The sequence below is a fragment of the Amborella trichopoda genome, chromosome 1, assembly GCF_054954075.1.
Source record: "Amborella trichopoda isolate Santa Cruz 75 chromosome 1, AtrichopodaSantaCruz75HAP2 v2.0, whole genome shotgun sequence".
NCBI lineage: Eukaryota > Viridiplantae > Streptophyta > Magnoliopsida > Amborellales > Amborellaceae > Amborella > Amborella trichopoda.
Genome location: NC_142336.1, coordinates 49,703,616 through 49,729,511, shown reverse-complemented (window position 1 = coordinate 49,729,511; position 25,896 = coordinate 49,703,616). Strand labels below are relative to the sequence as shown.

Here is a 25,896-nt window from a genome sequence, read left to right as displayed (position 1 = left end):
ATTTCCCTTCACTTAAATTTAAAATATAAAAGGTCCCCAAACTACCCTTGATTTTATTTAAAACACTGGAAATCACTAAACGATTGTAAAAACAGCGACAAACTAAAAATAAATTCCTGAAAAAATTCAGCCTTCTCCTTGATTCCCTTGTGACCATGAAATGTGGATCATCATAAAGGGGGCCGTCAAAGGATGGATTGATTAGGTCAAAAGGCCCATGGGAACTTTCTTGACTAGTCGAAGGACTGTCGACTGCATCATTCTCCTCCAGTTGGGAAGAAATCGACCTCGAGTTGGGCTTTTCTTCTATTCCTACATTGGGTTTCTGTTATTCAAAAAGATCAGCAACATTGAATACATTCGAGGTCTCAATCTCAGCTGAAAAGTTGATCTTATAGACATTACTCCCCATCTTCTTCAGCACCCGATATGGTCGAATCTTCCCATTATCCAGCTTGTTGTATTTGGCAACAGGATGCCTATCTTTGCATAGAAAAACCAAAACCAAATCTCCCACATTAACAAGCTTGAGATCAAAGCTTGCCATGTTACTGCACCCCCCAAAGACATTGGATCAACCATGTTTTGGGCCCTGGGAATTGGCATACTTGTAGTACATAAGCACAACATACTTGGTCCTAAACACATTAGAGAATACTCTACCATGAATTTTGAAGCAGTTAATTAACATATAACCTCGTGCTTCCCTTCAGCTCACACATAGTGATTAGATATAGAGGTTCTCCACTCAAAACAAAACAATGGAGAAAGAAGTCGTCTAATATTAGGAATCAAATAATCAATATTCCATGGGTACCTTTTATATTAAACTCACTAGCAAAAAGCTCATAGGAAAATATCACCAAATCCTTGGGGCATACCTCACATGGTACCCTATATTTGGGCAAGACATTAAGAGAAACAAAGTCCTTACTACCACTGTCATCTCCTTAATTTTCCTTGCCTTCACTTTGTTGTTCTCCAAAGATAATATCACCCATCAAATCATCATCCCTCATTAATGATGGGATCACTATCAAAGATAGGATGACCATCTCCATCAAAACAGTTCTAGTCAAAGATTGGATCACCCATAAAATCACACTGATCATCAAGGATTCGGGGAAGAAAATTCCCTCCCAATTACTCGTCTACTACTCGAGATGTAATCATGTTGTGCTGGATCACCAAAGCCTCCCCATGATCACTATAGGTCACTACCAGGTCCATTTCATCAACTAGCCCATCATAGTCGGGATCACCTTAAAAATAATGCTCGCTGTCCTCAGCATAAAACTCCTCAAAAAGGCAAATGAAGTTGCGATTTGGGCACTGTGATAAGACATGCCTGCTGCCCAAACAATTGTAGCACTTGATGTTGCTATTGGCACCACTTTCGGGTCGCCTGACTCCCAAAACAACTACTTTTTGGTCCATGGCACCTTGCTGGTTGGTTGTTCCAGCAAGTGAGATGTCAGGCCAGCACCCCTCATGTTGCTTTTTCTTCCAAAATCACTGCCTTGGACTGCTGTTCTATTTGCTCCATAACTCGCACCCGCACCCCACCTGTTCGAGGGTCGTTTCTGCTGAGTTTCAACCCTCTTTGCAAAGTTACAGACCTCATCATGGGTCTCATACCGCTGTGCTACCCATTCACATACCTAGCAATGGACTGCTCCCGCTCAATCGCATCACTGCAGGCAGCCAAAAGAGGAAACCCATCAGTGTAGTCCTCCGCTGGCCTATCTCCTTGGTGCAACACATGCATCTTCTGATATAAAGACTGGAAACAATTTTCAGTGAGATATATTTCCTTCATCTCTTTCCTCGTCTTATCCCACGAAACAATCTTAGGTTTTCCTATTCTTTCTCGCCTTGCTCTTAGTTGTTTTCCCACCATATGAAGCACTTTTTCTTCAATTTAATGGCAATAATGTTAATTTTTTTATTCTCTGGCACATCCTTGTAATCAAAGACCCTCTCTACTGTATTTAACCAGTCTAGAAAGTCATTGGGTTGCGACTTTCATTCAAAATCAGGGACATCTACTTTTAGATCGGTGGATTTTGAGTACCGCATATACCTCCGATCATATACCACTTCACTTGACTCATCCCCCAGAGCACAATTGTAAAAAGGTTGTACTCAAAATCAAAATCGTCCAGCACAAGCTGCTGAATCAAATGGGTAGAAAGGCTTGAATGGGGAAAAGGATCTGGAGACAAAGACGGAGGCAACGACGAGTTAGGCACTCTGGCGGAAGATTCGGGAGGGATCATTTGAAATAGTGGGGGTCAGAGGCAGGGGGTGAGTGGAATGAGGTTGCGGGTCGGAGGCTGGGAGAGGGGTGAAAAAGTAGTTGAGGGGGCGGAATGAAAGGGGGTAGCTTGCCTTCAGAACAATGGGTGACATTAAGAGCCAATCTCATTTCCAGTGGCATGGGGACAAGGCTGTTCAGGTCAGATTATTGTAAACCTGAGCCTGTAGGATTCGGAAGGGGAATGGCAAAAGAATTAGAGGGTATGGGACTAGTGGGGGAGGTCTCAGAGAAGACAAAAAGAGCGAGAGGGTTGGGATGAGAAGTTGACGGAGAGGAGAGGAATGAGGGAAAGTGCAGGTAGGAGGGGAAGTGCACCAGTTGAACCAGAGGGGTGAAGGGGGGAAGAGTTGCTTTTAGGTTTCCACCTTCTACCAGGGAGCATTGGGGTTTGTTTCTGGCATCTGGGCATTTCGAGGGATGTAGTGAAGGACGAAAGGGGAACAAGTAAAGGCAAGATAGGGGTAGCCGAGAAGGGGAGAGGGGAGAAGAAGGGAACGGGGGAGGGAGGGGGCAGGGCGAGATTGAGGAGGGTGGGGAAGAAGGAGCAGGATGGTATTGAGGCGGGTCCAAGGAAGGAATGGAAGGGAAGTGAGGGGAAGGGGCTGAGGTATGCCATGATCTAGGAGAAAGAAAGGTGAGGAAGAGAAGACTAGGCGTCAAATGATGATTAGGGGTAACGGATGGAAGAAGGTGGGAAAAGGGGAGGGGAAGAGATGGGATAGGGGAGACCAAAGGGTTTATTCCTGATCCCAAGGAGGTAGAGAAGGAAGAAGAGAAGGCGATATTAGGTGGCCTAGAAGATGACGAGAGCCGAGAAGAGGTACAGATGGGGGAGTAGAGGGGCAAGATGAGGATAATAATGGAGAGAGTCTTGTGATGGGGCCGAGTACCAGAGAAGTCAAACAAAGGTGCAAGCACGAGGGAGGCATCAATTAAGGGAGAGAGAGAAGCATTTAATGAGGCCAAATGGACGACAAGCCCTGGGAATGGGAATTCTCATCTTGCGCTAAAGTGCCAGCTCTAAGAAGGGAAGCCAAAGAGACGGAATTAATACGCCTAGTGACAGGTGGCAAGAGAGTATTGTCAAGGATATGCGTGTCAACTTCAAGAGTGTGCAAGGTGGAGGAAGCCAAGACATGGGGATGGGATGGGTGGTCATATTAAATGCGCCGAAGGGAGCTTCAACTGCAGGTGGCGCGAGAAGGCTCGAAACAATGGCGCTCTCGGGTGACGAGTGGGGAATTGAGGCAGGAGGAGTTAATGCACCCTAAGAAGTGGAATGGGGGAGGGGGGGCAGGTGTGCCATAATTATGGCATTGTCAGGGGGAAGGACAAGAGGCCAGGGAAATTGGACACTTTGGAAGACAAAAGAGGAAGTGGAATTAATGCTCCCCGGTACACATAGCAGGAGGGAAGACTCCTAAAGAGACGTGTCAAAAACAGGGGAGCAAAAGGGGGGGGAGGGGGTGACCGAGACATGGGAAGGGGAAGGGGAGGCAGCAAGCAGCGAGTCACTAATGATGACGCTTTGGGATGACATGTGGGGAAAAGAATGGGAATTTAATGCACCCTAGGAAGTAGCATGGGGAGGCGGCACTAGGTGTGACACTGAAAAGGCGTTGGTAGAGGGCAGGACAGGTGGCTGAGAGGATTGCAGCTAGGATGGACCAGGGTCAGGGGGAATGATGTGTTGGGGAGTACGAGGAAGTTCAGGAGAGACCCAAGTGAGAGTACCAGAACAAGGGGGGGCTGTGCTAGGAACAGGTTGTTGAGGGTGTGGACCACCGTAGTCCCGAATGGGTGGGGTGGGCAAAGCACATGAAGGGGTGGGTCTAGGGACCACAAGAGGATGGGCACGCTTTTTGTGGGTCACGGTGATCCATCCATCGTGGTCCGGGACAGAAGTTTCATGGCATCCAGGAGTTGCAGTCCCCTAAACAGAGATTTTGGTCATAAAAGACAGACCATAAAAGTGAAGATGAACAGACGAGGGGATAGAGTCCAAATTGAAGGATTCAACAAGAATGACTAGGCAACCTAGGGGATGAGTACCAAAGGATTTCCAATGGACAGAAACAAAACCGCCACACGAGTCCCCAATGGCCTTGAAGACCGATTTGGGACCAGAGGTGAATCGGAATGCCTTAGATGAGAAGCCAAACCTTAGTCTTACGCTCAGCATCGATGGACTCTTCCCAATTAAACAAAGACAAATGGCCCCCTCTAAAGGAGAAATTGGTCCCACAGACTCCAGGGGGGAGAAGAGCAAAGAGGGGCCTGCAGGATAATTGGTTAGACTTCAACACAGATTGGAGCCATCTAGTAATACCTTTGGTGTCATTTCTCTGAGGCGAGAAGGAAGCAAGATAAGAATTTTGTTGAGACGAAAGGCGATCAAGGATCTCTTTAGAAACTAGAAGGCGGACATGAGGAATACCATTGTAGAGCGCAAAGTATGGGAAAGAAGAAAGAATGGATGCAGACACGAAAGGAGTTTGATAAATGGATAAAACAAGGGGGGGAGGCTTGTAGTTGCTTGAGGTGACAATAACCGCGTAGGATTTCCTAGTGTCGAAATTATCAGGTTCTTCCACGGAAGGGTAGGAAGAGGGAAGGACACAAGATGGATTGATGAACTGGCAGTAGTATTGGTATAAGGGCAGGGAGGGGGGTGGGCAGGTTTAGGAAGACTCCTGTCTTGAGCCCCTGTAGGGAAAGAATCCTTCACAGGAGACTTCATTTATGATTTGCATTCTCATTTATTAACCATTGATTTTGGAAAGACAGATGTAAGAAAATGCTGCTAGCTAATCGAGCAGAACTTAAATACCAAGAAATTAAAACAACTCAAAAGAAAGACAAATTATTAATTGTAGGTAATTGAATAATAATACAACTTGTCCTGTACATAGAACCAAGTCCCATGATAAAGGCAATATATGCTTTCAAGGTTATTCTTGATTTTGTTTCTCTTAAATTGAGTGAAGCAACCCATATTGAAAAAGCTTCAAGCTCATTTTCTTGCAACCACATCCATTTATAAGAGTGACAGTTATAGATATGAGAGAATGTCATTCCCTATAGAGCAGTTCACAATAAGGATACCATGATGCTACTTCAGGTTGTAGAAGAGCTTTTGATCAATCCAATCAGGGTATTATAATCCAAAGAAAGCAAAGAATTTAAGAAGTGATAGCATAAGCCTATAAACCAAATATATCAGAAAAAGGAGACAAAAATAATAAAATTATTATTCTAATAAAATTGTCTTTCTTCACTGCATAGATGCCTCATGGGATAATAAAAAAACAAAAAATCCAAAATTAAATGGTACTCATAAATACATACCAAGTGATGTATCGGATAAGTAGTTAAGGTCCCAAAGCGTCCATTAATGCGTCCAACGATCTCATGGACTTGGCTTGTAAGCTTTTGATCTGAAAAAATATGCAAAGAACTTTTTTTTCAAAGCTTTACAAAAAAATTTATGTGAAGCTTTTGTTGCAAACATAAGCAAAATATTACGATAGAAAAAAGACGATTGACACCAAACATGCAACAGAGATACAAAATTTATTTACAATAGCAAAAATTCCGCAGATAACATAAGTTTTTGAAATAAATAAAGTATAATAACCATTAGATGATTAAAGTTGAGGCTAGTATATTGATGGTAAGATTTAACAATTTCTCACACAAACGTGTGTGCACAAGGATGAGTGAGAGAGAGAATCAAAACCTAGTGAAATACAGCAGTAGTTCATATAATATTGAAAATTTATAAACCTTCCCCACATACATATAAGCCTTTAAAAAACACCATGGACTATAATTAAAATCTTCCATATCAATTCTAAAAATAAATAAAACAGTTGGGATAACTTGACCATCAGATATCGAAAGGGACATTAGAATTGCAGTGGGCGTCAGCAAGGTATGTAATGCAATGAATGCGCCTCAGGAACTCCCCCTAGTTGTCACTAGTTGCATCAAAATTTGGGGCATCACTGCTAAATATTTTAAGACCTCCTACTTAGGAAACTGATTGAGAAGTTTAGGGAAAAAGAAAATGGCCTCCACATGGTCTTTATTGATTCAGAGAATGCATACGATAGGGTACTTGGAGATTTAATTTGGTGGGTGTTGGAAAAGAAAGGAGTCATTTAGAGGCTATACTGACATTGTGAAAGATATATATGAGGGAACGCTAACTAGTTTGCGGATAACTAGTGGAGAGACAAGTGAGTTCTCAGTGACAATAGGCCTACATCATGGGCCAGCGCTGAGCCCATATCTCTTTGTTTTGATTATGGACAAGTTAACCAGACACCTAAAAGATGAGGTACCATCGTGTATATTGCTCATAGATGACATATTTTTTATCAATGAGACTAGAGGTGGCGTCAATACAAAGTTAGAACATTGGAGGAATAACCTATAATCTAAAGGTTTTAAAATTAGCATGAGTAAGATAGAAATATGGAATGTAATTTTAGAAATAATAGGAGTAGAAACGAGGAAATAATTAAGATTGATATTCAAGAAATACCTCAAAGAAATTGTTTCCAATATCCAGGGCCAATAATCTAGGAGAATGAGGAGATTGAGGAAGATGTTGCACATAAAATTAAAGCTGGGTGGGCAGAGTGGATATGTACATCTGGAGCTTTATGTGATCGTCGCATACCATTGAGACTGAAGAGAAAGTTCTAGAAGAAGGCTGCAAGACCAGCCATGCTTTATGGGACAATGTTAAGCAGTCAAGAAACAACATATTCATAGGATGAACAAAACCGATATGAGGATGTTGAGATGGATGAGTACTAAGAAAAGAAACAATAGAACCTGAAAAGAACATATATAAGGGAACTCAGGTGTGGCTTCAATAGGCGATAAGATAAGGGAAGGTAAATTTAGGTGGGATATCCATGCGCAACATAGACCTAATACAACACCAATTAGGAGGTGTGATTTGATTCAAGTGGAAGGCTCTAAAAGAGTAAGAGGAAGGCCTAAAAGGAAATGGATTGAAGCAAGGAGAAGATATATAGTGACTTTTGGTCTTTCTGAGAGTCAGGCCATTGATTAAGAAGAATGGAGGAACAAGATTCAAGTAGCCAAATCCAAATAATAGGGATAAGGCTTGGATGATAATGATGATCGACAATATTTCAAGCTTTCCTAAGGGAAGAGGGTCACAAGTAAAGGTCATCATAGACTAAAAGAGAAGCTGATTCCAATGGAGCATGAGAATAAGTTGATATCGTCTTGGAACACCAATAGAAGTATCGACACATTATCTCTAGCTCATCTAGGATGGACTTTTCCAGCACCACCAAATCCTCAAATTTTTGAAGGTTCAGTTCAGCTTGATAATATTCACATAATCGAACATTTGCAACATAAGGCACTGCAAAAATGTGCGACATGTATGAGGAGGACAAAGAAATCATAACGACCTACTTGATCCGCCAACTTGTACTTCACTCTTTCAGCATCAACAGGGTCATGCTGAGGATTCCATGGACATGCTCTTGAAGGACTGGACAGAGACTTGCATCCACCTAAAGTCCAGGTTCTTTGGAAGTTATGCAATCTAGATATTTTCTCTCGAATCTAGAGAGAAAGCAACAAAAAAAAAAAGCAGTCAAATGCTCAGTTCTAAAAGAAATAAAGACATTATTGTCGTATGAAATATGCTGCCACCAAGTTTGTTGAAAGTTAATCACAATGATGTTTCAATTCACAACCCCAGTTAGTCATTTTAGGGATTGCCTTGGGGACACAATTTTCTTCTTGGGCACCTTGCATGTGCGCGATTTTCAGGAGGCAGAGGTCTGAGCCAGTTTTTCTGGATTTGAATCAGTAAGGCAGAGGGCCCAGCAATGATTATGGGAATAAGACTCATATGCCACTCTCCATCACAAATTGTGAGTCTCCATCACAAGTCACCTCCCTTTTGGACTTCACCAGCATCTTTGAAGAGGTGTTTGAGTTTGTCAATCTCTACTGGTCTCAATTTCTCGTCTCGGCTGTGAAGCAAACAAGCAGGCAAATTCATTTGCTAGCTAGGTTGTTGAATGTGTGTGTCTCTTGACTAGAGCTTCCAATCACTTTCCACAACATAGACAGTTTGTCCCTCAAAGTGTTTGCATGACTCCATGCAACAACTTGATGCTTTCTAACATAATCACATGTCAAACATTATCCATTTCCTTCTAACAAGGAAGGTACCAGCAGCCATTCGATTTTGATCCTCAAATGGATGGCATCGACTATGAGCAATTACCAAAATACTAATACATGAACCACCTAGACTGCTTTGCCCTTGCAAATGCCCAATCCTGACTCGTATGCCAAATGGATGTGAAGAACAATGTTCGCAAAATCGAACTGGAAAGGTTAACCGGACATGGGCATGGAAGCGGTTTAACCAGCCTAACCGGTAAACCGGCTGATTCAACCACTCTAACCAGGCAAGTCCTGGGCAGTCAAAAAAGTGTTGACAAAAATAAAAAAAATACAAAAAAAAAAAATTTACTAAAATATGAAAAGCATATAAAGAATGATTAAAACAAAACAGATTCCAATGAAGTTGAAAATTAATGAAAAAAATGAATTTTAACCCATTTTATATTTTCCATGGGCTATTTTTAAGACTTTCTAAAAAAAGATGGGAAAATATAAAAGTCAGTATTAATGACCAAAACAATTTTTAATCTTTACCATAATGTAAAGAATATTTAAAAATGCATTACAAATCAAATTCCTTATTTTTGAGAATTTATATACATTTTTTTGAAAAAAAAATTTAAAATACCGGTTGATCACCCTAACCGCCCACTGTTCCAATCTAACCGGGCGGTTAGCAGTTAGATCGGGCGATTTTGCGAACAATGGTGAAGAACACCATTTGTTATAGCGATCTCTTCAACAAAGTATCTATGCAACAACAACATGGCTACCCAACTAATGATCCCTCACTTGTTTATTAGTTAAGGAAGGTTGTCCAGCTACAAGCAGGGATACAACTATGGAGTGTCAATTCCCAAGATCCCAAAGCTTTTCTGATGTGTCTGAGTATCATAATGTAAAGTGGCATTTCAAAGAGTTTATCTGATCATCCTCGAGTACCTAGGTGGTTCTCTTGATTCATGTCTATGATAGTTTGCTAAGTGCTGAGATGATTGAATGTCATCTTCTCAGTGAAGCAACAACTTCTTTATTCGTCTGTCACTCAATAGATGGTTCTTTCAATGATGCAAAACCAGGAGAAGAGAGGACAAAGAATATAAGGAGGACAACTTGATGAGCCCTCTTGTTGACTAAAATCAAACTTGTCCCTACCTTTGCAGCCAAATACTTAGACTCCTACTCTAAATCTAGATGCTTTTGAAGACTCCTCACCAAGTCCCCATGCATACAAAAGTACAAAACCATTCAACACTCCTCAAAGCACCTATTAAAAACACAGAATACATGGGAAACATGCAAAGAGTACCCAAACAAAGACTAATAATCTCTTCCAAATTAAATCCTACTTAATTTTTTTGACAAATTTACCCCTATTCCTAATGCAAAAAGATCTCCACTCAAGTAGTCTGAAACTCCATCAGATGATCTACAATGAATGAGTGATGAATGGATGTCATCTAACCACTGAAATGATGAAGCGAGAACATCTGAACACATTTCTAATAAAATATTCCGGTAGCTACTTCTGGGTAATGAAGTTTACTGGTTCATCATGAAAATTGTGCTTAGCCAGAAAAATAATGCTCTAGATATTATTTTCCATGTTCTCAAAGAAATTAATATCATATAAAACTGAGGAAGTTAACACAAAGGACTCGAATAAAAAGCAATTTCTTCCTAATCCCACATCATATTCATAAATTGGGTGTGTTCATCTTCCTCATAACCATGAAAGTGCATCCTTTCATAGTGCACAACTATTATCTAGTTCATATCCCCAACACAAGAGTCTTGCCTTATGTCCAACATATTATTTGCTACAACCTCTTCTATCTCCATTTCAGTTTTTTTAAGAAAAGAAAACAATTTTCTTCCCAAACTTACACGACATTCTTAAATTGGGGGTGCTCATCTTTCTCATAACTGCTCGACTGCACACTGTCAAAGTGCACAATTGTCATCCAATTAACTTCCCAAACTCAAGAGCCTTGTCTTATTATTTCCACCATATTATTTTCCACTTCTGGTCTATCTTTTTTTTCTTTTCTTTTTTTTTTCTCTTTTTTTTCTTGATACTGCAATTCAAACCCTTGACTTTGGCCTGCAGCCCTCAACTCCTAACCACCAAACCAAGTTGCTTCAGATTTGTCTAGATGCAAAGGTAAAAACCTTTTTTATTGGATATTAACTTATCTCCTAGAGAAACCTAGAGAAATGCCCATGGCAGAAGAATAAATATCTATACCAATGCAACCCCTCTGGAGCTTTATCGGACATGAGCTCTCATGTATATTTATGAAATTTTATCACCACAACCCTCCTTAACATAAAGCAATCAATTGAAAGGGCACCCGATCCAAACACCATCAATGAAAACCACATGCTCTTGAGAGGCATCTATGACATAGAAGACATTCAAATTTTATTAGCGCCTGCAACCCTTCTGTAAGTAAAGACAACATTGAGTCCCTAGAGTGGCAATTATAAACACCTACAATTCATCATACACAAAAGAACTTGCAATAGTTAATAAAGATGAGCAAAACTTTTAGAAATATCAAGGGTCGGCCAAGAGATCCTTCATAAGAACAACTAGCTAAATTAATTAACAACTCAAAACCCAAGTCCCGTAACCAGATAGTCTCCAAATTTAATGATATTTGCTCCAAACAGAACTTCTGCGGGAACTCCATGAACTTCCTAAACCAGAATATATACAGCCATTAATTAGCTCTTCATATATGGCAAGTTTCCCACTAATCCAGTCAATCTCTAAAGCTCAGATCACAGATGAACACTATTGAACCTCAAGGACCAAAGTGGAGAAGAAAATAATCTGCAATTCATTGAAAAACCAACCCTTGCAACTGTCAGATTTGTCCTCATTTATCAAAGATTATATCCACGGCATCTTCATCGTATATCCACCAAAAGTAATACAAAAGTATCTATATGGAAAATAATTCACTAAATAGCATCTAAAATGTAAAAATAGCAAAAACAATATGTAAATAGCCACTAAATAGTATCGCAAAAATCTTAAAACCCCAAGAGCTCCATTCATTATTATTAAACTTAAGATTGTTCACGCAGCCCAATAATTCTTGCTAGCAAGAACGACAAATGGTCAGAAATTTGATCAAGATTCCACAAACATGACCATACTGCATATGGGAATAAAGAACATGGCAATTTAGCAAGCAGAATGCATAACGACACATGTTCGTTGTATGTGGATATTTCCTTCCATAGATGTAGCCCTTTGCATAACAATACCTGCTCGATTTATGTGGATTTTCCTTTTTTCTCATATAAAATGTTTTAAAAAAATAAAAAACAAATAAAAAAACATAAAAAAAAAAAAAACGGATCAATGACCGGGATCACCCATCCTGAAAACCGGTCCGGATTGGCCGATCAACAGTCCGGATCGGTAAATCTACCAGAGCAGCCAGATCTGACCTTAAAAAAGATTTAAGAATTTTTTTTTAGTTTCCAAGAAAAATGGGGATATGCATTATGTACTTTGATTATTTTGCAAAATACATAAATATTGAGATTCTGTTCCCTTGTCTAAATGTTTGTTGACCATTACATTAACATCATAGACATAACAGAGCATACAATCATAAGGAACTTACAAACATCATGGATATGAATACATGGTCATAAGTCGAGCATACAACTATTAAAATCAGTGTAGGAAAAATCGAACTGGAACGGTTAACCGGACATGGGGCTGAAAGCGGTTACTCGGTATTAACCGGTAAACCGGCCTATTCAAACGGCCTAACTGGGCAAGTCCCGGGAGGTTTAAATAGTGTTAAAAAAATACGAATAAAAATCTATTAAAATCTGAAAAGTATATTTAAAGCATGATTAAACAAAGAACTTCCAAATGAAATTGAAAATTAATGAGAAAAAAAAAAATTAAAGAATCAATTTGTGCTAGTGGTATTTTTAAAAATTTTCAAAAAAGATGGGAAAATGTAAAACTAAATATTAGCGGCCAAAACAATTTCCAATCTTTGCCAAAATCATGAAAACATTAAAAAATACATTACAAACAAAATCCCTTGTTTTTTGGGATTTCATATAATTTTTATGAATTTTTTGTAATGTAAAAAATACATTACAAACAAAACGGCCGAAACTGAAACCGGTCAATGGCCAGTTCCGATCTAACCGGGCGGTTCCGACTTGAACCGCCCAATTTTTCCTACTCTAATTAAAATACAACTTAATACCAAAATGGAAGATGCCGCCATTCTTCCTCCTCATCAAGTTCATGCAAATCGTTGAACTGTCTCGACAATTCATTGAGTCAACTAATGTAAACATAATTACATTAACATAATTTTACCGTGATCATATTGACATAACTTTAACATAATTATATTAATCAAGTGTTGGACACAACACCTAATTTCCAACTTAAGATACTTGACAATAGCCTGTGCAACTAATTGCCAATATCAAGATGCTTGTTAATGAACCAGCATTCATAAGCAATCCCAAGTATTAGAATTGCATTTATGGACAAAACGGAACTCTGACCTATTTAGGAAGGTCACTAGAACTACCTTTTAACATGAGTAACTACTCATTGTCTTTTTCTCTTTCTTTTTTTCTGTTTTTTTTTTTTTTTTTGAAAGGGTTACATAGGAATGGAACTTGAGACGTAGTGCTATGAAAACCCAACTACTACCGCCTTGACCCAAGCCCGATTTCTGAGTAACTACTCATTGTCAACCTTCAAACCATGAACATTTATATCTGTGAGATGCATTAAGGAAGAGAAAACTCTTAACCACATCTCAATCAATAAACTAGAGAACCAACTTAACAATATTAACAATTTAACATACTACTAACAAAATCATGATGGAATCCCAACGCGACATGCCACATTAAAATTTGGCATGTCGATTAAGTTCAAAGGATAAACTTTAAAAGAAATAATGTTAAATGAAGTTTTAAGTGTCAAAATCTGAAGTCTCACTGAGGCTAATGAACTATTAAATTTAAAATACTATCTATAAAGATCTAAAAAATAGTCATTCTGACTTGTTTGAAATAAGTTTTTGGGCCAACAAATGCTTTAGCACGGAATCCTCAGACATTTTCTATCATCAATTGGAGGACATAATTCATCTGTTATAAGAAGCCTACACTCAGGCACATCTGTCCGTGTGGGCACAGCTATTTGCAACAAAACTACTTTATCACGCCACTCTGGACTTTCCTCGAGGAACTTTTCAAAGGCCAGTATCTTTTGAGGAATTCCTTTTATCATGTCAAGACGATCAACACCCAACATTACCTGCCCCAAGAGAAGAACCATAAGTTTTTTCAAATGTTTTTTTTCTATAGATAAGAGAATATTAATGCATTTGAGAAGTACAAAATACATATTGCCATCTGAGAGTGCAAACAAAAGTTAATCTGCAGTATTAGGAAAAATCCATAAAGTTCCAAAACAAATTGCAAATTTTCTTTTCCACCTTAGACAATCACCAAATAGCCATTAGTGATGAGAAACTTGTATCCATGTCCATGGGTATTCACGCAATATAAAAAAGCATTAAATCTTGAGGATTTATTTGAGAGAAATGCAACAAAAATAGTTTCAAAGATGGTCCCCTAATCATTACAATAGGTGCCAATCGTGCCTCCCATCATTGTGAAAGGATCCTCGAAATTCTTCCACAACTAGGTCTAGAAGATCCAAGCTCTTGAAATTTTCGGCCAAAGAGTTTTGTGTACCCAAAATCTTGCAAATCTGAGATTTCAATGGGTTTTCTGTGGAAATTAAGCCTTTGATTAGAGAACTTAAAAATAGGCTTCGGGAAGAAATTTCAACAAAGATGGAGCTAGGGTTGTGAAGAAATCAAAAGCTTTCGAAATTTGGCCATATCCTAGTTCGAAGATCAAAATCTCCCATAGAATATGATCATTTCAATATCTAGACGATGAAACATATATGCTTAAACCTCAAATTTCATGGTAAATGGATCAGCTGTTGAAGAGATTCGTCGGACTCAAAAAGGCTGACAAACTTAGAGAGTTTATCAAAAACCCACAGAGTTTAACACTTTAACCTAACTAATCCACATCAGAACAGTAATCTATACAAGCATGTGAATAGTGCCTCCCTGAACAAGGAGGAGCTTTCGGCCTCGGCAGCCCTGCAGAGAGAGCATAAGTAACTCAGGCAAGTCTAGACCGGAATCTCTATCTTTAACAGTGATTATCAAGACCAGACCAGATCAACCAATAATTGGCCTATCTATTCCAAGGAAAAGGCCACACTTGGTCATAAACAGACAAATACCGGTCAACAAACTAAATTTTGACAAGTTTTAGCTAGTCTGACTAGCTGGTTCTGACAAATTGTACCAGGCAAGCAAGGTTGGGAGAATCTATCTTTTAATATATCTCGTAGTTTTGAGTTATTTTCCCTTTTTTTCTTTATTTTGTAAAAATTCAGTCCAACAACAATCATATCAATTTTTACTGGATAGCATCCATCACTATTCCAGTGGCTGGTCTGGTTCCGATAACACTCCTCATAAAGATTAAGCAGGAGCATCCTTTCATTGCAAACTGAAAGCATAGCTTGGATGTATGGGTATTTTGTTTGCTAGGAGAGCCTACAAGATACCACATTATCTTCAAGCTTTGAAGCCAATATTAAACATGCCATCCATAAATTAGAAGTTGACCAAGATGAGATATCTCATGACTAATCTACATTCAATAGCACACATTCGAGACCACGTTATGTGAACAAAGTCAATGCCTATTTCCCCAGATCCAGTCTTCCATGACAGTACCAAACATAGAGAGGTACGTTTGTCACTTTGTTTAAGCATATACACAAGATGGATTAGTTTTGAATGCCTGCTGGTAGAAGTCTCATAAAAATCCCTAAGACAAGTTTAAGCTATTGATAGGAAAGATAGAGAGTTATTAGTGTCCTTTCCACATTGTAGAAGAAGCCATAAATGCCAAGTAAAAACAAGTTTAAGCCGTTCATATGAAGCTAAGAATGATCATTGTCCATTCCAAAGTGTTGGAGAAATGTAAAATTTTTTATTTAGAATTATCTATCTTGCTCTTTCAAAAATTCCATTAACCAATCTATAGTATTTTTTTTAATTTCAAATGAGCACAATTATGACACTTTACCTCATCTATAAATTAGCTCTTACAGCCCATATCACTTAGGACTGAAAATTAGAGTTTCCTCTCTATGCCACATTTCTTCTCTTCCACATATTTGTCAATTGTTCAGCAACACCTCCAACTCCAAACCTAATGCCATAGAGCACCTTGTATATTCCTTCAACTCACCCCCGTTAAAATGTTTGTGAAGATCACTAGAGGGGAAGACAAAAAATCCAAGTGTATGCAAATCATTTCAAATTTGATAGATGGCTTGATTCAATTTTATTTTTTTTAAATTCAAACTCAGGGACATGGACGGGTTTTTTTGTTTATTATTCCTTAATTTGGGGATCAAAGATGAGAGGGGCAAACTGGGTTTTTCTTAATTGTTATGAGGTATACTTCTTTTTTTTGGATTAGCATGAGAATTTCCATGGTTTAGCAGGTTTTTCCTTTTTGAAGTTGGGATTGATGTGATTTGCTTACCGAAGAGAAGTCCAAAGTTAGTGGTTCAAGGAAGGAGAGGACCTGGGTTATATTGTATCTAGAGAGGGAGTGTGTGGATGAGAGAATAAAACGGGGGCAGCTTTTATATTATTTATTTTCTTACTTTGGAGTGGTTTGTATAAAAGGGAGAACTCTCAGGCCACCCAATGAGGCTTTTGTTTTGGAATTAAAATTGTCTTGTTTATAGAATTGATAGAATATTTCTTCTCCTTTAATTTAAGCGTGTTCTTACTCCATTGTGTTGCTGATTTTTGCTTGTTTAATGATTGAAAAGATGGTGGGCTCAGCCTCCCATCTTCCTCTCACACCAGTTTAATATTGAAGACGGTTAGAGAATACAATGGCTAGTTGTTTAGGTCATGACCATTGGATAGCCATGCTGGATTAGAGGAGTGAGCCAGTCACAAAGATCATCGCAAGGCTCCTGCATGTGCAAGATCAACAACAGCATGCCACAAAAGAACAGGGTTTCACAGTGTTGGATCCAAATCATAAATGTCTTAATAGAGAATAGCACAAATCGGAATCCGCATCCGAATAAGAGCGAGCAGATGATGTGGCTGAACATCTAGTTGTCTTCGATGCATGATGGCATTGATCAGAGTGTGGGAATTGACCACCCCGAGGCTGACTAGCATAGGGGCACGAACAAGGAGGAATTGCATGATGGGCGTTGAGATAAGCGAAGATATGAGCACAGAGAATCTGATTCAAGTACTAATGTTGATCTCCCTAAGCTTTATGGAAATGTTTACTCCAAAGAGGTTTCAGACTGGTTGACCACAGTTGAGCGCTTCTGTAAATGGAAAGACTTGTATATTCAAAGAAAGTCAAACTCAGGGCTCCTAAATTTAGGGGATATGCATTAGTGTGGAGGGACAAGTTCAAGAAGAACGACTTTGAATGAGCAAAGATAAAAACCAAGATTGAAGGCAAGATTACAAAAGCAATTCTCCATCAAGCTATGCACAGACATTATACCAAGAATTTCATAGTTGCATCAAGGTAAGAAATCAGTATGGGAGTATATGGAGGAGCATTATTGTTTAGCCCTATGCAAAAGGTTAGCAAAGACCGAGGACCAAAAGGTGGTTTGTTATGTTTCAGGCAGTGTTAAAAAAGGCTCCCCGCGCCCACATCGATGTCTAGGCAGGCTAAGGCCCTAAGTTAGGTCGCCACCTAGGGCTGAGGTGTTTCTAGGTGCGTGCAACACCTAGCACCTCAGTCAAGGTGGGCACCTTCACCCCCTCTCTTCTATATATATAAATGTGTGTGTGTGTGTGTGTGTGTGTGTGTGTGTGGTTAGAATACTTTTAATATAGATTATGTAATCCTTTTCTTTTTTGGGGCCCCTGACCGCCTAGGCAGCTGCCTCCACCATTTTGAACATTGGTTTCAAGGCTAGGAGTTCAATCCAAGATCAATTCATGCTACACCATATGCCACGGTTGGCTACTGCCTATCAATCTGCCTTGAAGGTGAAGGAAAAGCAAAGAAAAGAGGAAGCCACACACCGATCCATCCCCAGGCAGGATCATCACAATTAGGAGGCCTACGCCTCTAGCCCGGGGAGTTTCAGCTATTAAAGATAACCCAGTTACTGGAACAGGAGCTCGAATTCTAGCCAAAGAGGCTATTTGGTCTGAGGTGTTTCTGGTGTAATGAGGTGGGGTATCGAGCTACAAAGTGTTAGTTTCCTACAACCCAGCACCACATTAATTTGGTGGAACTGAATATGACACCGAATAGAGATAAACCGCAAAAAAAACCCAACGTCTCCAGTTGAAGACGAGGCTGAGATGATGATCAAGTGAATGGGGAAGTTGCTGATCAAGGTGAGACCTTGCCAATTCGATGTGTTCTCTCATTGCCACATGAAGGGGCTGACTAAGAAATACTATATGTGGGTGAAATGGCAAAGTACGCAATATCATAATCAACAACGGCAATTGCAAGAATATGGTCTTGCAAGAGATGTGACGCAGTTGGAAATTCAGTGGCGACTAACACCCGGAAAAATCAACTGCATTTTAGAGAGAAATAAAAACCGAGAAAGAAATCGCAAGCAGAAGAAACAAACATGCGGATCTGAGTCGTCCACTACGAGCCCACAAGCACAAGAGAAGGAAAAAACACCCACAAAGGGCCTTTCTCTCTCTACAAAAAACACTTTATTTCATTAATATTCCCCCTTACAATGGGATGTCCACCCCTCTTTTATCATTGTTTCTCTAACCTCCTTTCCTTATCTTTCTAAAACAAATTGTTATCTTCTTAAAGATTTGCTTTCTAAAAAAAACCTCTTATCCTACCTCCTACAAAAAACATACTCATTATCTTATTTTCTTTTAAAACAAGATTCCAAACAAAAAAAGACCCAAATCGTAAGGACTCCAATAAATGCTTACTAAAAAATAGGACTCAACTTTTTCCTATGCAGATCCAGGTCAGATGGATTCAGTATTTTTTATTATTCTCAAATTTTGTGGACTTAATTATTTCTTTATTTTTATGAGTGTATTTTGCATTTCATTTTTATTTTATTAGAGTTCATTTTTAGAAATAGGATTAGTATTGTTTTCTTGGTTTAGTTTAATAAAGTCTACATTTTAAGAAGTATGTTTTTTTCTTATGAAAATTAAGTCTATATTCTTGTTAACTTAAATGCGTTGTATCTTTTCTTAGATGGTAGGTCCGTACTTTCCTCAGGAATCCATATTTTCTTTAAAAAAAGTTGAGTCCTATTTTTTAGTAGGCATTTATTAGAGTCCTCACTATTAGAGCCCTTTTTTTGTGAAATCTTGTTTTAAAAGAAAATAAGAGATAAGTACATTTTTTGTACGAGGTAGGATAAGAGGCTTTCTTTTAGCAAGCAAATCTTTAGGAAGAAAAAGATTTGGTTTAGAAAAACAATGATAAAAGGGGGATGGACATCCCATTGTAAGGGGGGATTTTGATGAAATAAAGAAAGCATGTTTTGTAAAGAAAGAGAGAGAGAGAGAGAGGCTCTTCGTGGGATTTTTTGCTTCTCATGTGCTTGTGGGCCTATAGCGGACAACTCGGATACATACGTTTGTTCATTCCGCTTGCGATTTCCTTCTCAATTTTTATTTTTCTCTCTAAAACGCTGTTGATTTTGCTGGGTATTAATCACCAGTGAATTTCCAAATGCGTCAGGTGAAATAAGAGCGTAGTCGATTCTTGTGGCTCGTGGGGTTCGTCGCTAGGCATCATGGCTCATTGACATGTTCTATGATTGAGTACCAGGAATAACCCCATCCAGCGAGAGCGAGACCTCCGAGATCTCCGAGATCTTGAGATCAAAATTTTGAGAAGGCGAGTAGAGGAATTTTAAAAGGCTCTGCCTCTCTACTTATCCTTTCCAAAGATATTCACCACCTAATCTACACTTAGCAATTTAAAGATGTCACTTCTACCAACTAACGTCCTCCTTATAAGTTGGAAAAAACACTTCTCTTATTCTTGTGCAAAGAAAACAATAACACGGACCTACCCTTTCAAACTAAAAAATTAAAATACCAAAAAAAATCTATCCACATCTCTAAAAATAAAATTAAAATTAAAATTTTGTAATAATCAGATCTTGATCTGCATCATTCTCCCCTGGTTAGAGAAAACTCGTCCTCGAGTTTTAAAATGCACTAAGATGAAATTTGTATTAGTGTCGCCACCTTCTTCAACCCAAATGTTGTAAACACGATCTTGGGACCTATGGGTTACTGCACTAATCAAAACATAACGATTTTGCATTGAAAATGATAAACCCTCGAAGAAAGGGTTGTTGTATGTCGATTGTTTAGCCAAATAAACTTGTTGAAATTGCTCAAACTTAACCTTAGGGCACACCACGTATGCATATGTTTCTTCGTCATGCATCTTTAAAGGCTCGATCTCCTCTAGGTTCAAGTCTACATCTGGATTATCCACCTCTCCATTGATGAGATAATTTGATATCCTTGCTGCCTCAATGACAACTTCTCTTCTTTCATCTTGCTCTTCATTAAATATAGGATCCTCATCAAAGATGAGATCACTTTGGAATGATGATTCCAATTGATGATACAAACCTACTGGTTCTTCATCAAACTCACTTAGATCACTCTCCGACAATGAGTCTCCCGACAGAGAGCATGCGCATAGGACGATTCTCGAAAATAATGTCTGACTCACTGCTGTCATCATAGTGTGTCAAGGCTAGATTTTGCGCCAACCGTAGGGCTACCATCTCTACTTGCATTCTCAAAATTTTGATCTCAAGATCTCGGAGGTCCCACTGGATGGAGTTATTCCTGCTACCCGGCCATAGACCATGTCGACAAGCCATGATGCCTAGCGACGAACCCCACGATCCACAAGAATCGACTATGCACATGATACCACTGGCGCAGTTGAAAATTATTGATTGCCAACACCGGCAAAATAACCGTATTTTAGAGAGGGAAATAAAAACTGAGAAGGAAATTGTAAGCGGAAGGAACAAACGTGCGGATCCGAGTCCTCCGTTACAGGCCCATATGCACAAGAGAAGAAAAAAAACCCACAAAAGGACCTCTCTCTTTTTACAAAAACACTTTCTTTATTTCATCAAAATTCCCCCTTACAATGGGACGTCATGCCCTTTTTATCATTGTTTCTCTAACCTGCTTTCCTTATCTTTCTAAAACAAATCTTGATCTTCCAAAAGATTTGTTTGCTAAAAGAAAACCTCTTATCCTACCTCCAACAAAAAACGAACTCATCTCTTATTTGCTTTTACAACAAGATTGGACTCTAATAGTAAGGACTCTAATAAATGCCTACTAAACAATATGACTCAACTTTTTCCTAAGAAAGTACAGACTCCTAAGGAAGGTACGGACCTACCATCTAAGAAAAGATAACAACTCATTTAAGTTTTCCTAAACTGTAGACTTTATCAAACTAAACAAAAAAACCATACTAATCATATTTCTAAAAATTAACCCCAATAAAATAAAACTGAAATAAAAACACACTTGTAAAAATAAAGAAATAATTAAGTTCACAAAAATTTGAGAATAATAAAAAATATTGAATCCATCTGATCCGGATCTGCATCAAGATGGCTAACAAGTTGCATCTCAATGTGGGTAAGAATCCACAGCTTCACAAGGCTACATGGGTCAAATCCAAGGCTAAGGTACCTGTTACTTCTCAATGCTTGATTAATTTTTTTTTAAAGGTAATTTTCACAAGGATGAGGTTTGATGTGATGTTGCATCAACAGATACTAGCCACATCCTCATAAGATGTAAGAGAGTATGATTGAAACACGATCCAGAATGAAGGGTGTAACACCTATAAATTTTGGAAGGATCGTAGTGAGGTGGTATTATTGTTGCCCTTGTGTAAGGAAACTCCATTCAAGTCCTCTAAAAAGGAGGGTATGATTCACTCCAACAATTTATGGAGGAGAAACGACAAATTATGCACTTGTAGGAAAGGACTTGTGGCCAATTTTAAATTGATACGAACATGGTTGTCATGTCTAGTATGTCTCTCAAGTGTCTAGGACTTCCGTCCAAAAACCCAGCACGGCCTCAACACAAGCGAAAACATTACATATAAATGTATATATATATATATATATACATATATATATATATATGAAAAAAGCTGGGATTAGTCCACTAGCTCATATGAACATATGAGCCCATGGCCCAGATTGAATATGGGCCAATCTGACGATAAGGGATATCCGGTAGTGCTTGAATTTTATTTTATTTTATACAAATCCAAATCACTTGAAATTTTAGGTGTGTGTTCTTCTCATCAAGGCGCACCTAATAAAAATATAAAAACAATTATTCGCAAAAAAAATGACCAAAATACCTCCGAAACTTTGTGGGGGTAATTTGGTTAATTTATTTCATGTAAAATATTTTTTTGATATTTTTCACAGATTCACCTATTTTGATAAACACAAGCCTAAAATTTCAAGTGATTTGGATTTGTAAAAAAAAAAATTCAAACACTACCGGACATCCATGATCGGCCCAGATTCAATCTGGGCTGTTGGGCTCATTTATTCATATGAGCTAGTGGGCAAATCTCAGCTTTTTCCTATATATATATATATATATATATATATCAGAGCCTTTTCCCAACTATTTGTCATCGGCTACATGAATCGTAATCCACCATTCTAAGATTCATGGAAAGTGTTGGCAAAGTTTTATGTTGGTTGCCTGTCTAACACAACCCACCTCTTTTACCCAGGTATGGGGTGGGTTAAGGGAAAGTTTAAAGTCCTCATCCTTCTTAGAGAAAATCTAAAATTATAAAAATAAAATTTTAAAATATAATAAATAAAGATTAAAATACAAAAAATTTAAACTTGAAAATCAAAATTTTTTTTATGTAAGAAAACATAAAAAAATTATCTATTTCTATTTTTATTTTTCAAAACAATGCTTTTAAACATATTTTGCTTAATGCATGTAAACATTTTTTATAATTGTGTTAGTAGAATTATTATTTATTCCCAGAATAATCCAAGCTCAAATCCCACCAAGTGTAATTTACATCATAAAATATACATAAAGATTTATCATTGAAAATAATATTATATCAAAAACTTTAGACATTTCTTTGCACGAAATTCTTGTCTTCTTAGGGGTAAAGTACATCGCCCATTATCAGGATCACACCTTAAGCCATTTTTTATATTAAATATCTATTTTTATAGTATATAAGTAATTTTTTGCTTGTTATGTTCACATAAGTATTCTGTGTGCATTGGCAGCCTTTACCACCACACTTCAACATGTTGAGAAGTTCCAAGCCCGGCCATGACATGTTTATTTAAACAGCAAATATAAAAAGGTATTCAAAAAGAATTTCATACTCACCATAGGATTCAATCTCAAGTCCTCTTGAGTTAAGAATGTCCACCTACCAAGCAGCCCATGGGTTCTTTATTACATGAAAAATGTCGACCTTCTATATAACACGTTGATAGGTTGTGGAAATCAATAAAGTGCCACATCCATGTCTACACGTGCCAACACATGTTTAAGTGCCACCGTGACATCGCACAACACAATAGGTATGTTGAAGTACTAGGCTAACACTATTTGTGGTAACTTGTTTCAAGGCCAAAATCCCTTAGACCACTTTTATCGGAGTTTGAAGATCTTGCGCCCGACGAGTCTTTTGTAGCTCACCACCTATGAGGAATACATATCACTGTATAGACCTCATACATGGTTCAAGCTTACTAAATCTACCAGCTTATAGAATGAGTCCTCAAGGGTGTGATGAACTTCCAAGGCGGGTAGTTGTTAGCAAAGGACCTCATAACGATTGGCATGATCCATGTGTTGTACCAGCTTCGCTTGCCCAAAAGCTGGTTAATGAAGATTGTGTATAGACAGCAGAGCCTATCAACAAGATCACAATCAAATATCAATTCCCTATTCCATAGTTGGATGATATGCTTGACATGCTAGCTAAAATTGTTATATTTCTTAAGATTGAATTAAGAAGTGGCTCCCATCAAATTTGTACAGGTGAACGAGATGAGTGGAAGACCGCGTTCAAGATGAAAGAGTGGGTTGTATGAGTTGTTGGTGATGCCTTTTAGCATGTCCTATGCACATGTTCATGCATATGATGACACGGGTATGACAACCTTTTATTAGCAAGCTTCTAGTGGTTTATTTCAATCACATACTTGTTTATAATTTAGACGTTGATGCCCATGTCAAACATTTGCCCCAGATACTCATAGTGCTACTGGCCCAGATGTTATACATCAATTTTAAGAAGTGTAACATTTTCACCAATAGCCTATTATTTTTGGGCTATGATGTGTTCTTTTTTTTTTTGGGGTTAGTAAAATTGGTAAGTCAGTGGGGATTTGGGCCCCAACCCTTTGGTGAGAATGGAGTCAGAGAACTTATCATGGGGCTCGGCAATACTACTGCCAAGGCCCCAAGCCATTCTCAGCTATGATGTGTTCTTCAAATAGGAGAAAGGTAGAACGTGAGGAGGTTGCATAGTTACCATGGACTTGCTACTATTTATAGGTAGTTTACTAGAAATTCCAGTTTATTATGGCCCTAATCACCAAGTACTTCAAAGGCAAAGTTTCTAGTGCTCCCTAGTTGGAGATAAAGCTTTTGACACCATTAAAGATTAGACTACAAATGTTCCAATGCTTGCACTTCCAGAATTCATCAACATATTTGAGGTAGAATGCAATTTTTCTCATGTGGGGATTGGCGCAGTGCTCAGTCAGGAAAAGAGGCATGTTATTTTCTTTAGTGAAAAACTCAATGAGGCCCAAAGAAAGTAGTCAACATTGCCTCTCCCAACTAAGCCATGGGTTGATTTATCCATGGATTTCATTGTGGGACTACCCATGACAACAAGGGCATATGATTCAATTATGATTGTGCTGGATTAATTTTCTAAGATAAAATACTTTAGACCATGTAGGAGAACCATTGATGCGATGATGGTTACTGCTCTCTTTCTTAAGGAGATAGTACAACTGCATGGGCATCCGAAGACCATTACCTCAGATTGTGATACCCGCTTTCTTAGTCATTTTTGGAGGACGTGTAGGAAAAATGGACTAAATTGCAACTCACAACTGCTTGCATCGGGATTTGGCATTACAACAAGCTAAATTCACAAAAAAGAATACTTCTCCAAATCATTCAAATGGTGAGACTCCTTTTACAATGGTTTATAGTTTGTCTCCTTTGCATTTTCAAGACTTAGTTCCTTTATCGCGTGCAAGATTGTGGATCCAGATATGGCGAGCATGCCTAAGTACATGACAGATTTGCATGAGAAGTTCAAAAGAAAGTTGGAGAGCTACAACAAGTATCAGGATACGGTGAATCGACATAGTCATGTGCAATTGTTCCATGTTGGAGATCTTTTCATGTGTATCTTTGACCTGAACGGTTTGTTGTAGGCACCTTTGGAAAGCTCTAAGCCAAGAAGGTTAGACCGAGCAATATCAAAAGGAAGATCACTAACAATTCTATGAGGTGGACTTGCCAAGTGGTTGGAATATCTCCAGTCCTTGATGTTCGCAATATGTTTGTGTTTCATGTTGATGCTGATCAAACGAAGTGTTCTCCAACACGGGAAGGATGACACATATCAAATTAGAGAGATGGCTCGTTTTAATTTTAGTTTTTTTTAATTCATACTCAAGGACGTGGATGGAATTTTTTATTTGTTACTACTTAATTTGAGGATTAGTAAAAGGGGCCAACTTGGGATTTCGTTAATTGTATGGGTTAAGATGGTTAGTTTCTTACTTTTTTTGGGATTAGTATGAAAATTTTCATGGTTTACCTGGCTCCCTTTCTGAAGTTCGGATTGACATGGGTGTCCAAAAAATCTGGAGATTTGGTTAGGGAAGATAAGGGTGACCTAGCTAGCGGGGTCAAGGGAGGAGAGTATGTGGGTTATATTTTATCTAGAGAGAGTTTGTGAGGATGAGAGAAGAAAGAGAGGAGATAGCCATTAGTAATTCTTTTATTAATTTAACATTTTGGATAGCTTGTATAAAAGGGGGGATTCTTTGGCCTCCCAAGGAGGCTCATGCTTTGGAGTTCAATTTTTTTTTTTTTATGAAAGTGATAGAATTTTTCTTCTCTTTTAAGGTGAGCTCCTTTTTCCTCCATTGTATTGTTGATTTT

At 38.4% G+C, this 25,896-nt stretch overlaps 1 protein-coding gene across 6 annotated transcripts in view; it reads right to left on the bottom strand.

Annotated features, from left to right (window-relative positions):
• Positions 1-25,896, bottom strand: part of LOC18448885 (alpha,alpha-trehalose-phosphate synthase [UDP-forming] 1) — a 52,116-nt gene that overhangs the window by 15,966 nt on the left and 10,254 nt on the right. For all 6 annotated transcript variants that reach the window (XM_020676415.2, XM_088870422.1, XM_020676414.2 and 3 more), the window contains exons 7-8: positions 13,688-13,838; positions 5,669-5,757 (exon numbers count right to left, since the gene is read on the bottom strand). In XM_020676415.2, coding sequence (XP_020532074.1) covers positions 5,669-5,757; positions 13,688-13,838 — 240 coding nt within the window. The remainder of the gene's footprint in view (positions 1-5,668; positions 5,758-13,687; positions 13,839-25,896) is intronic.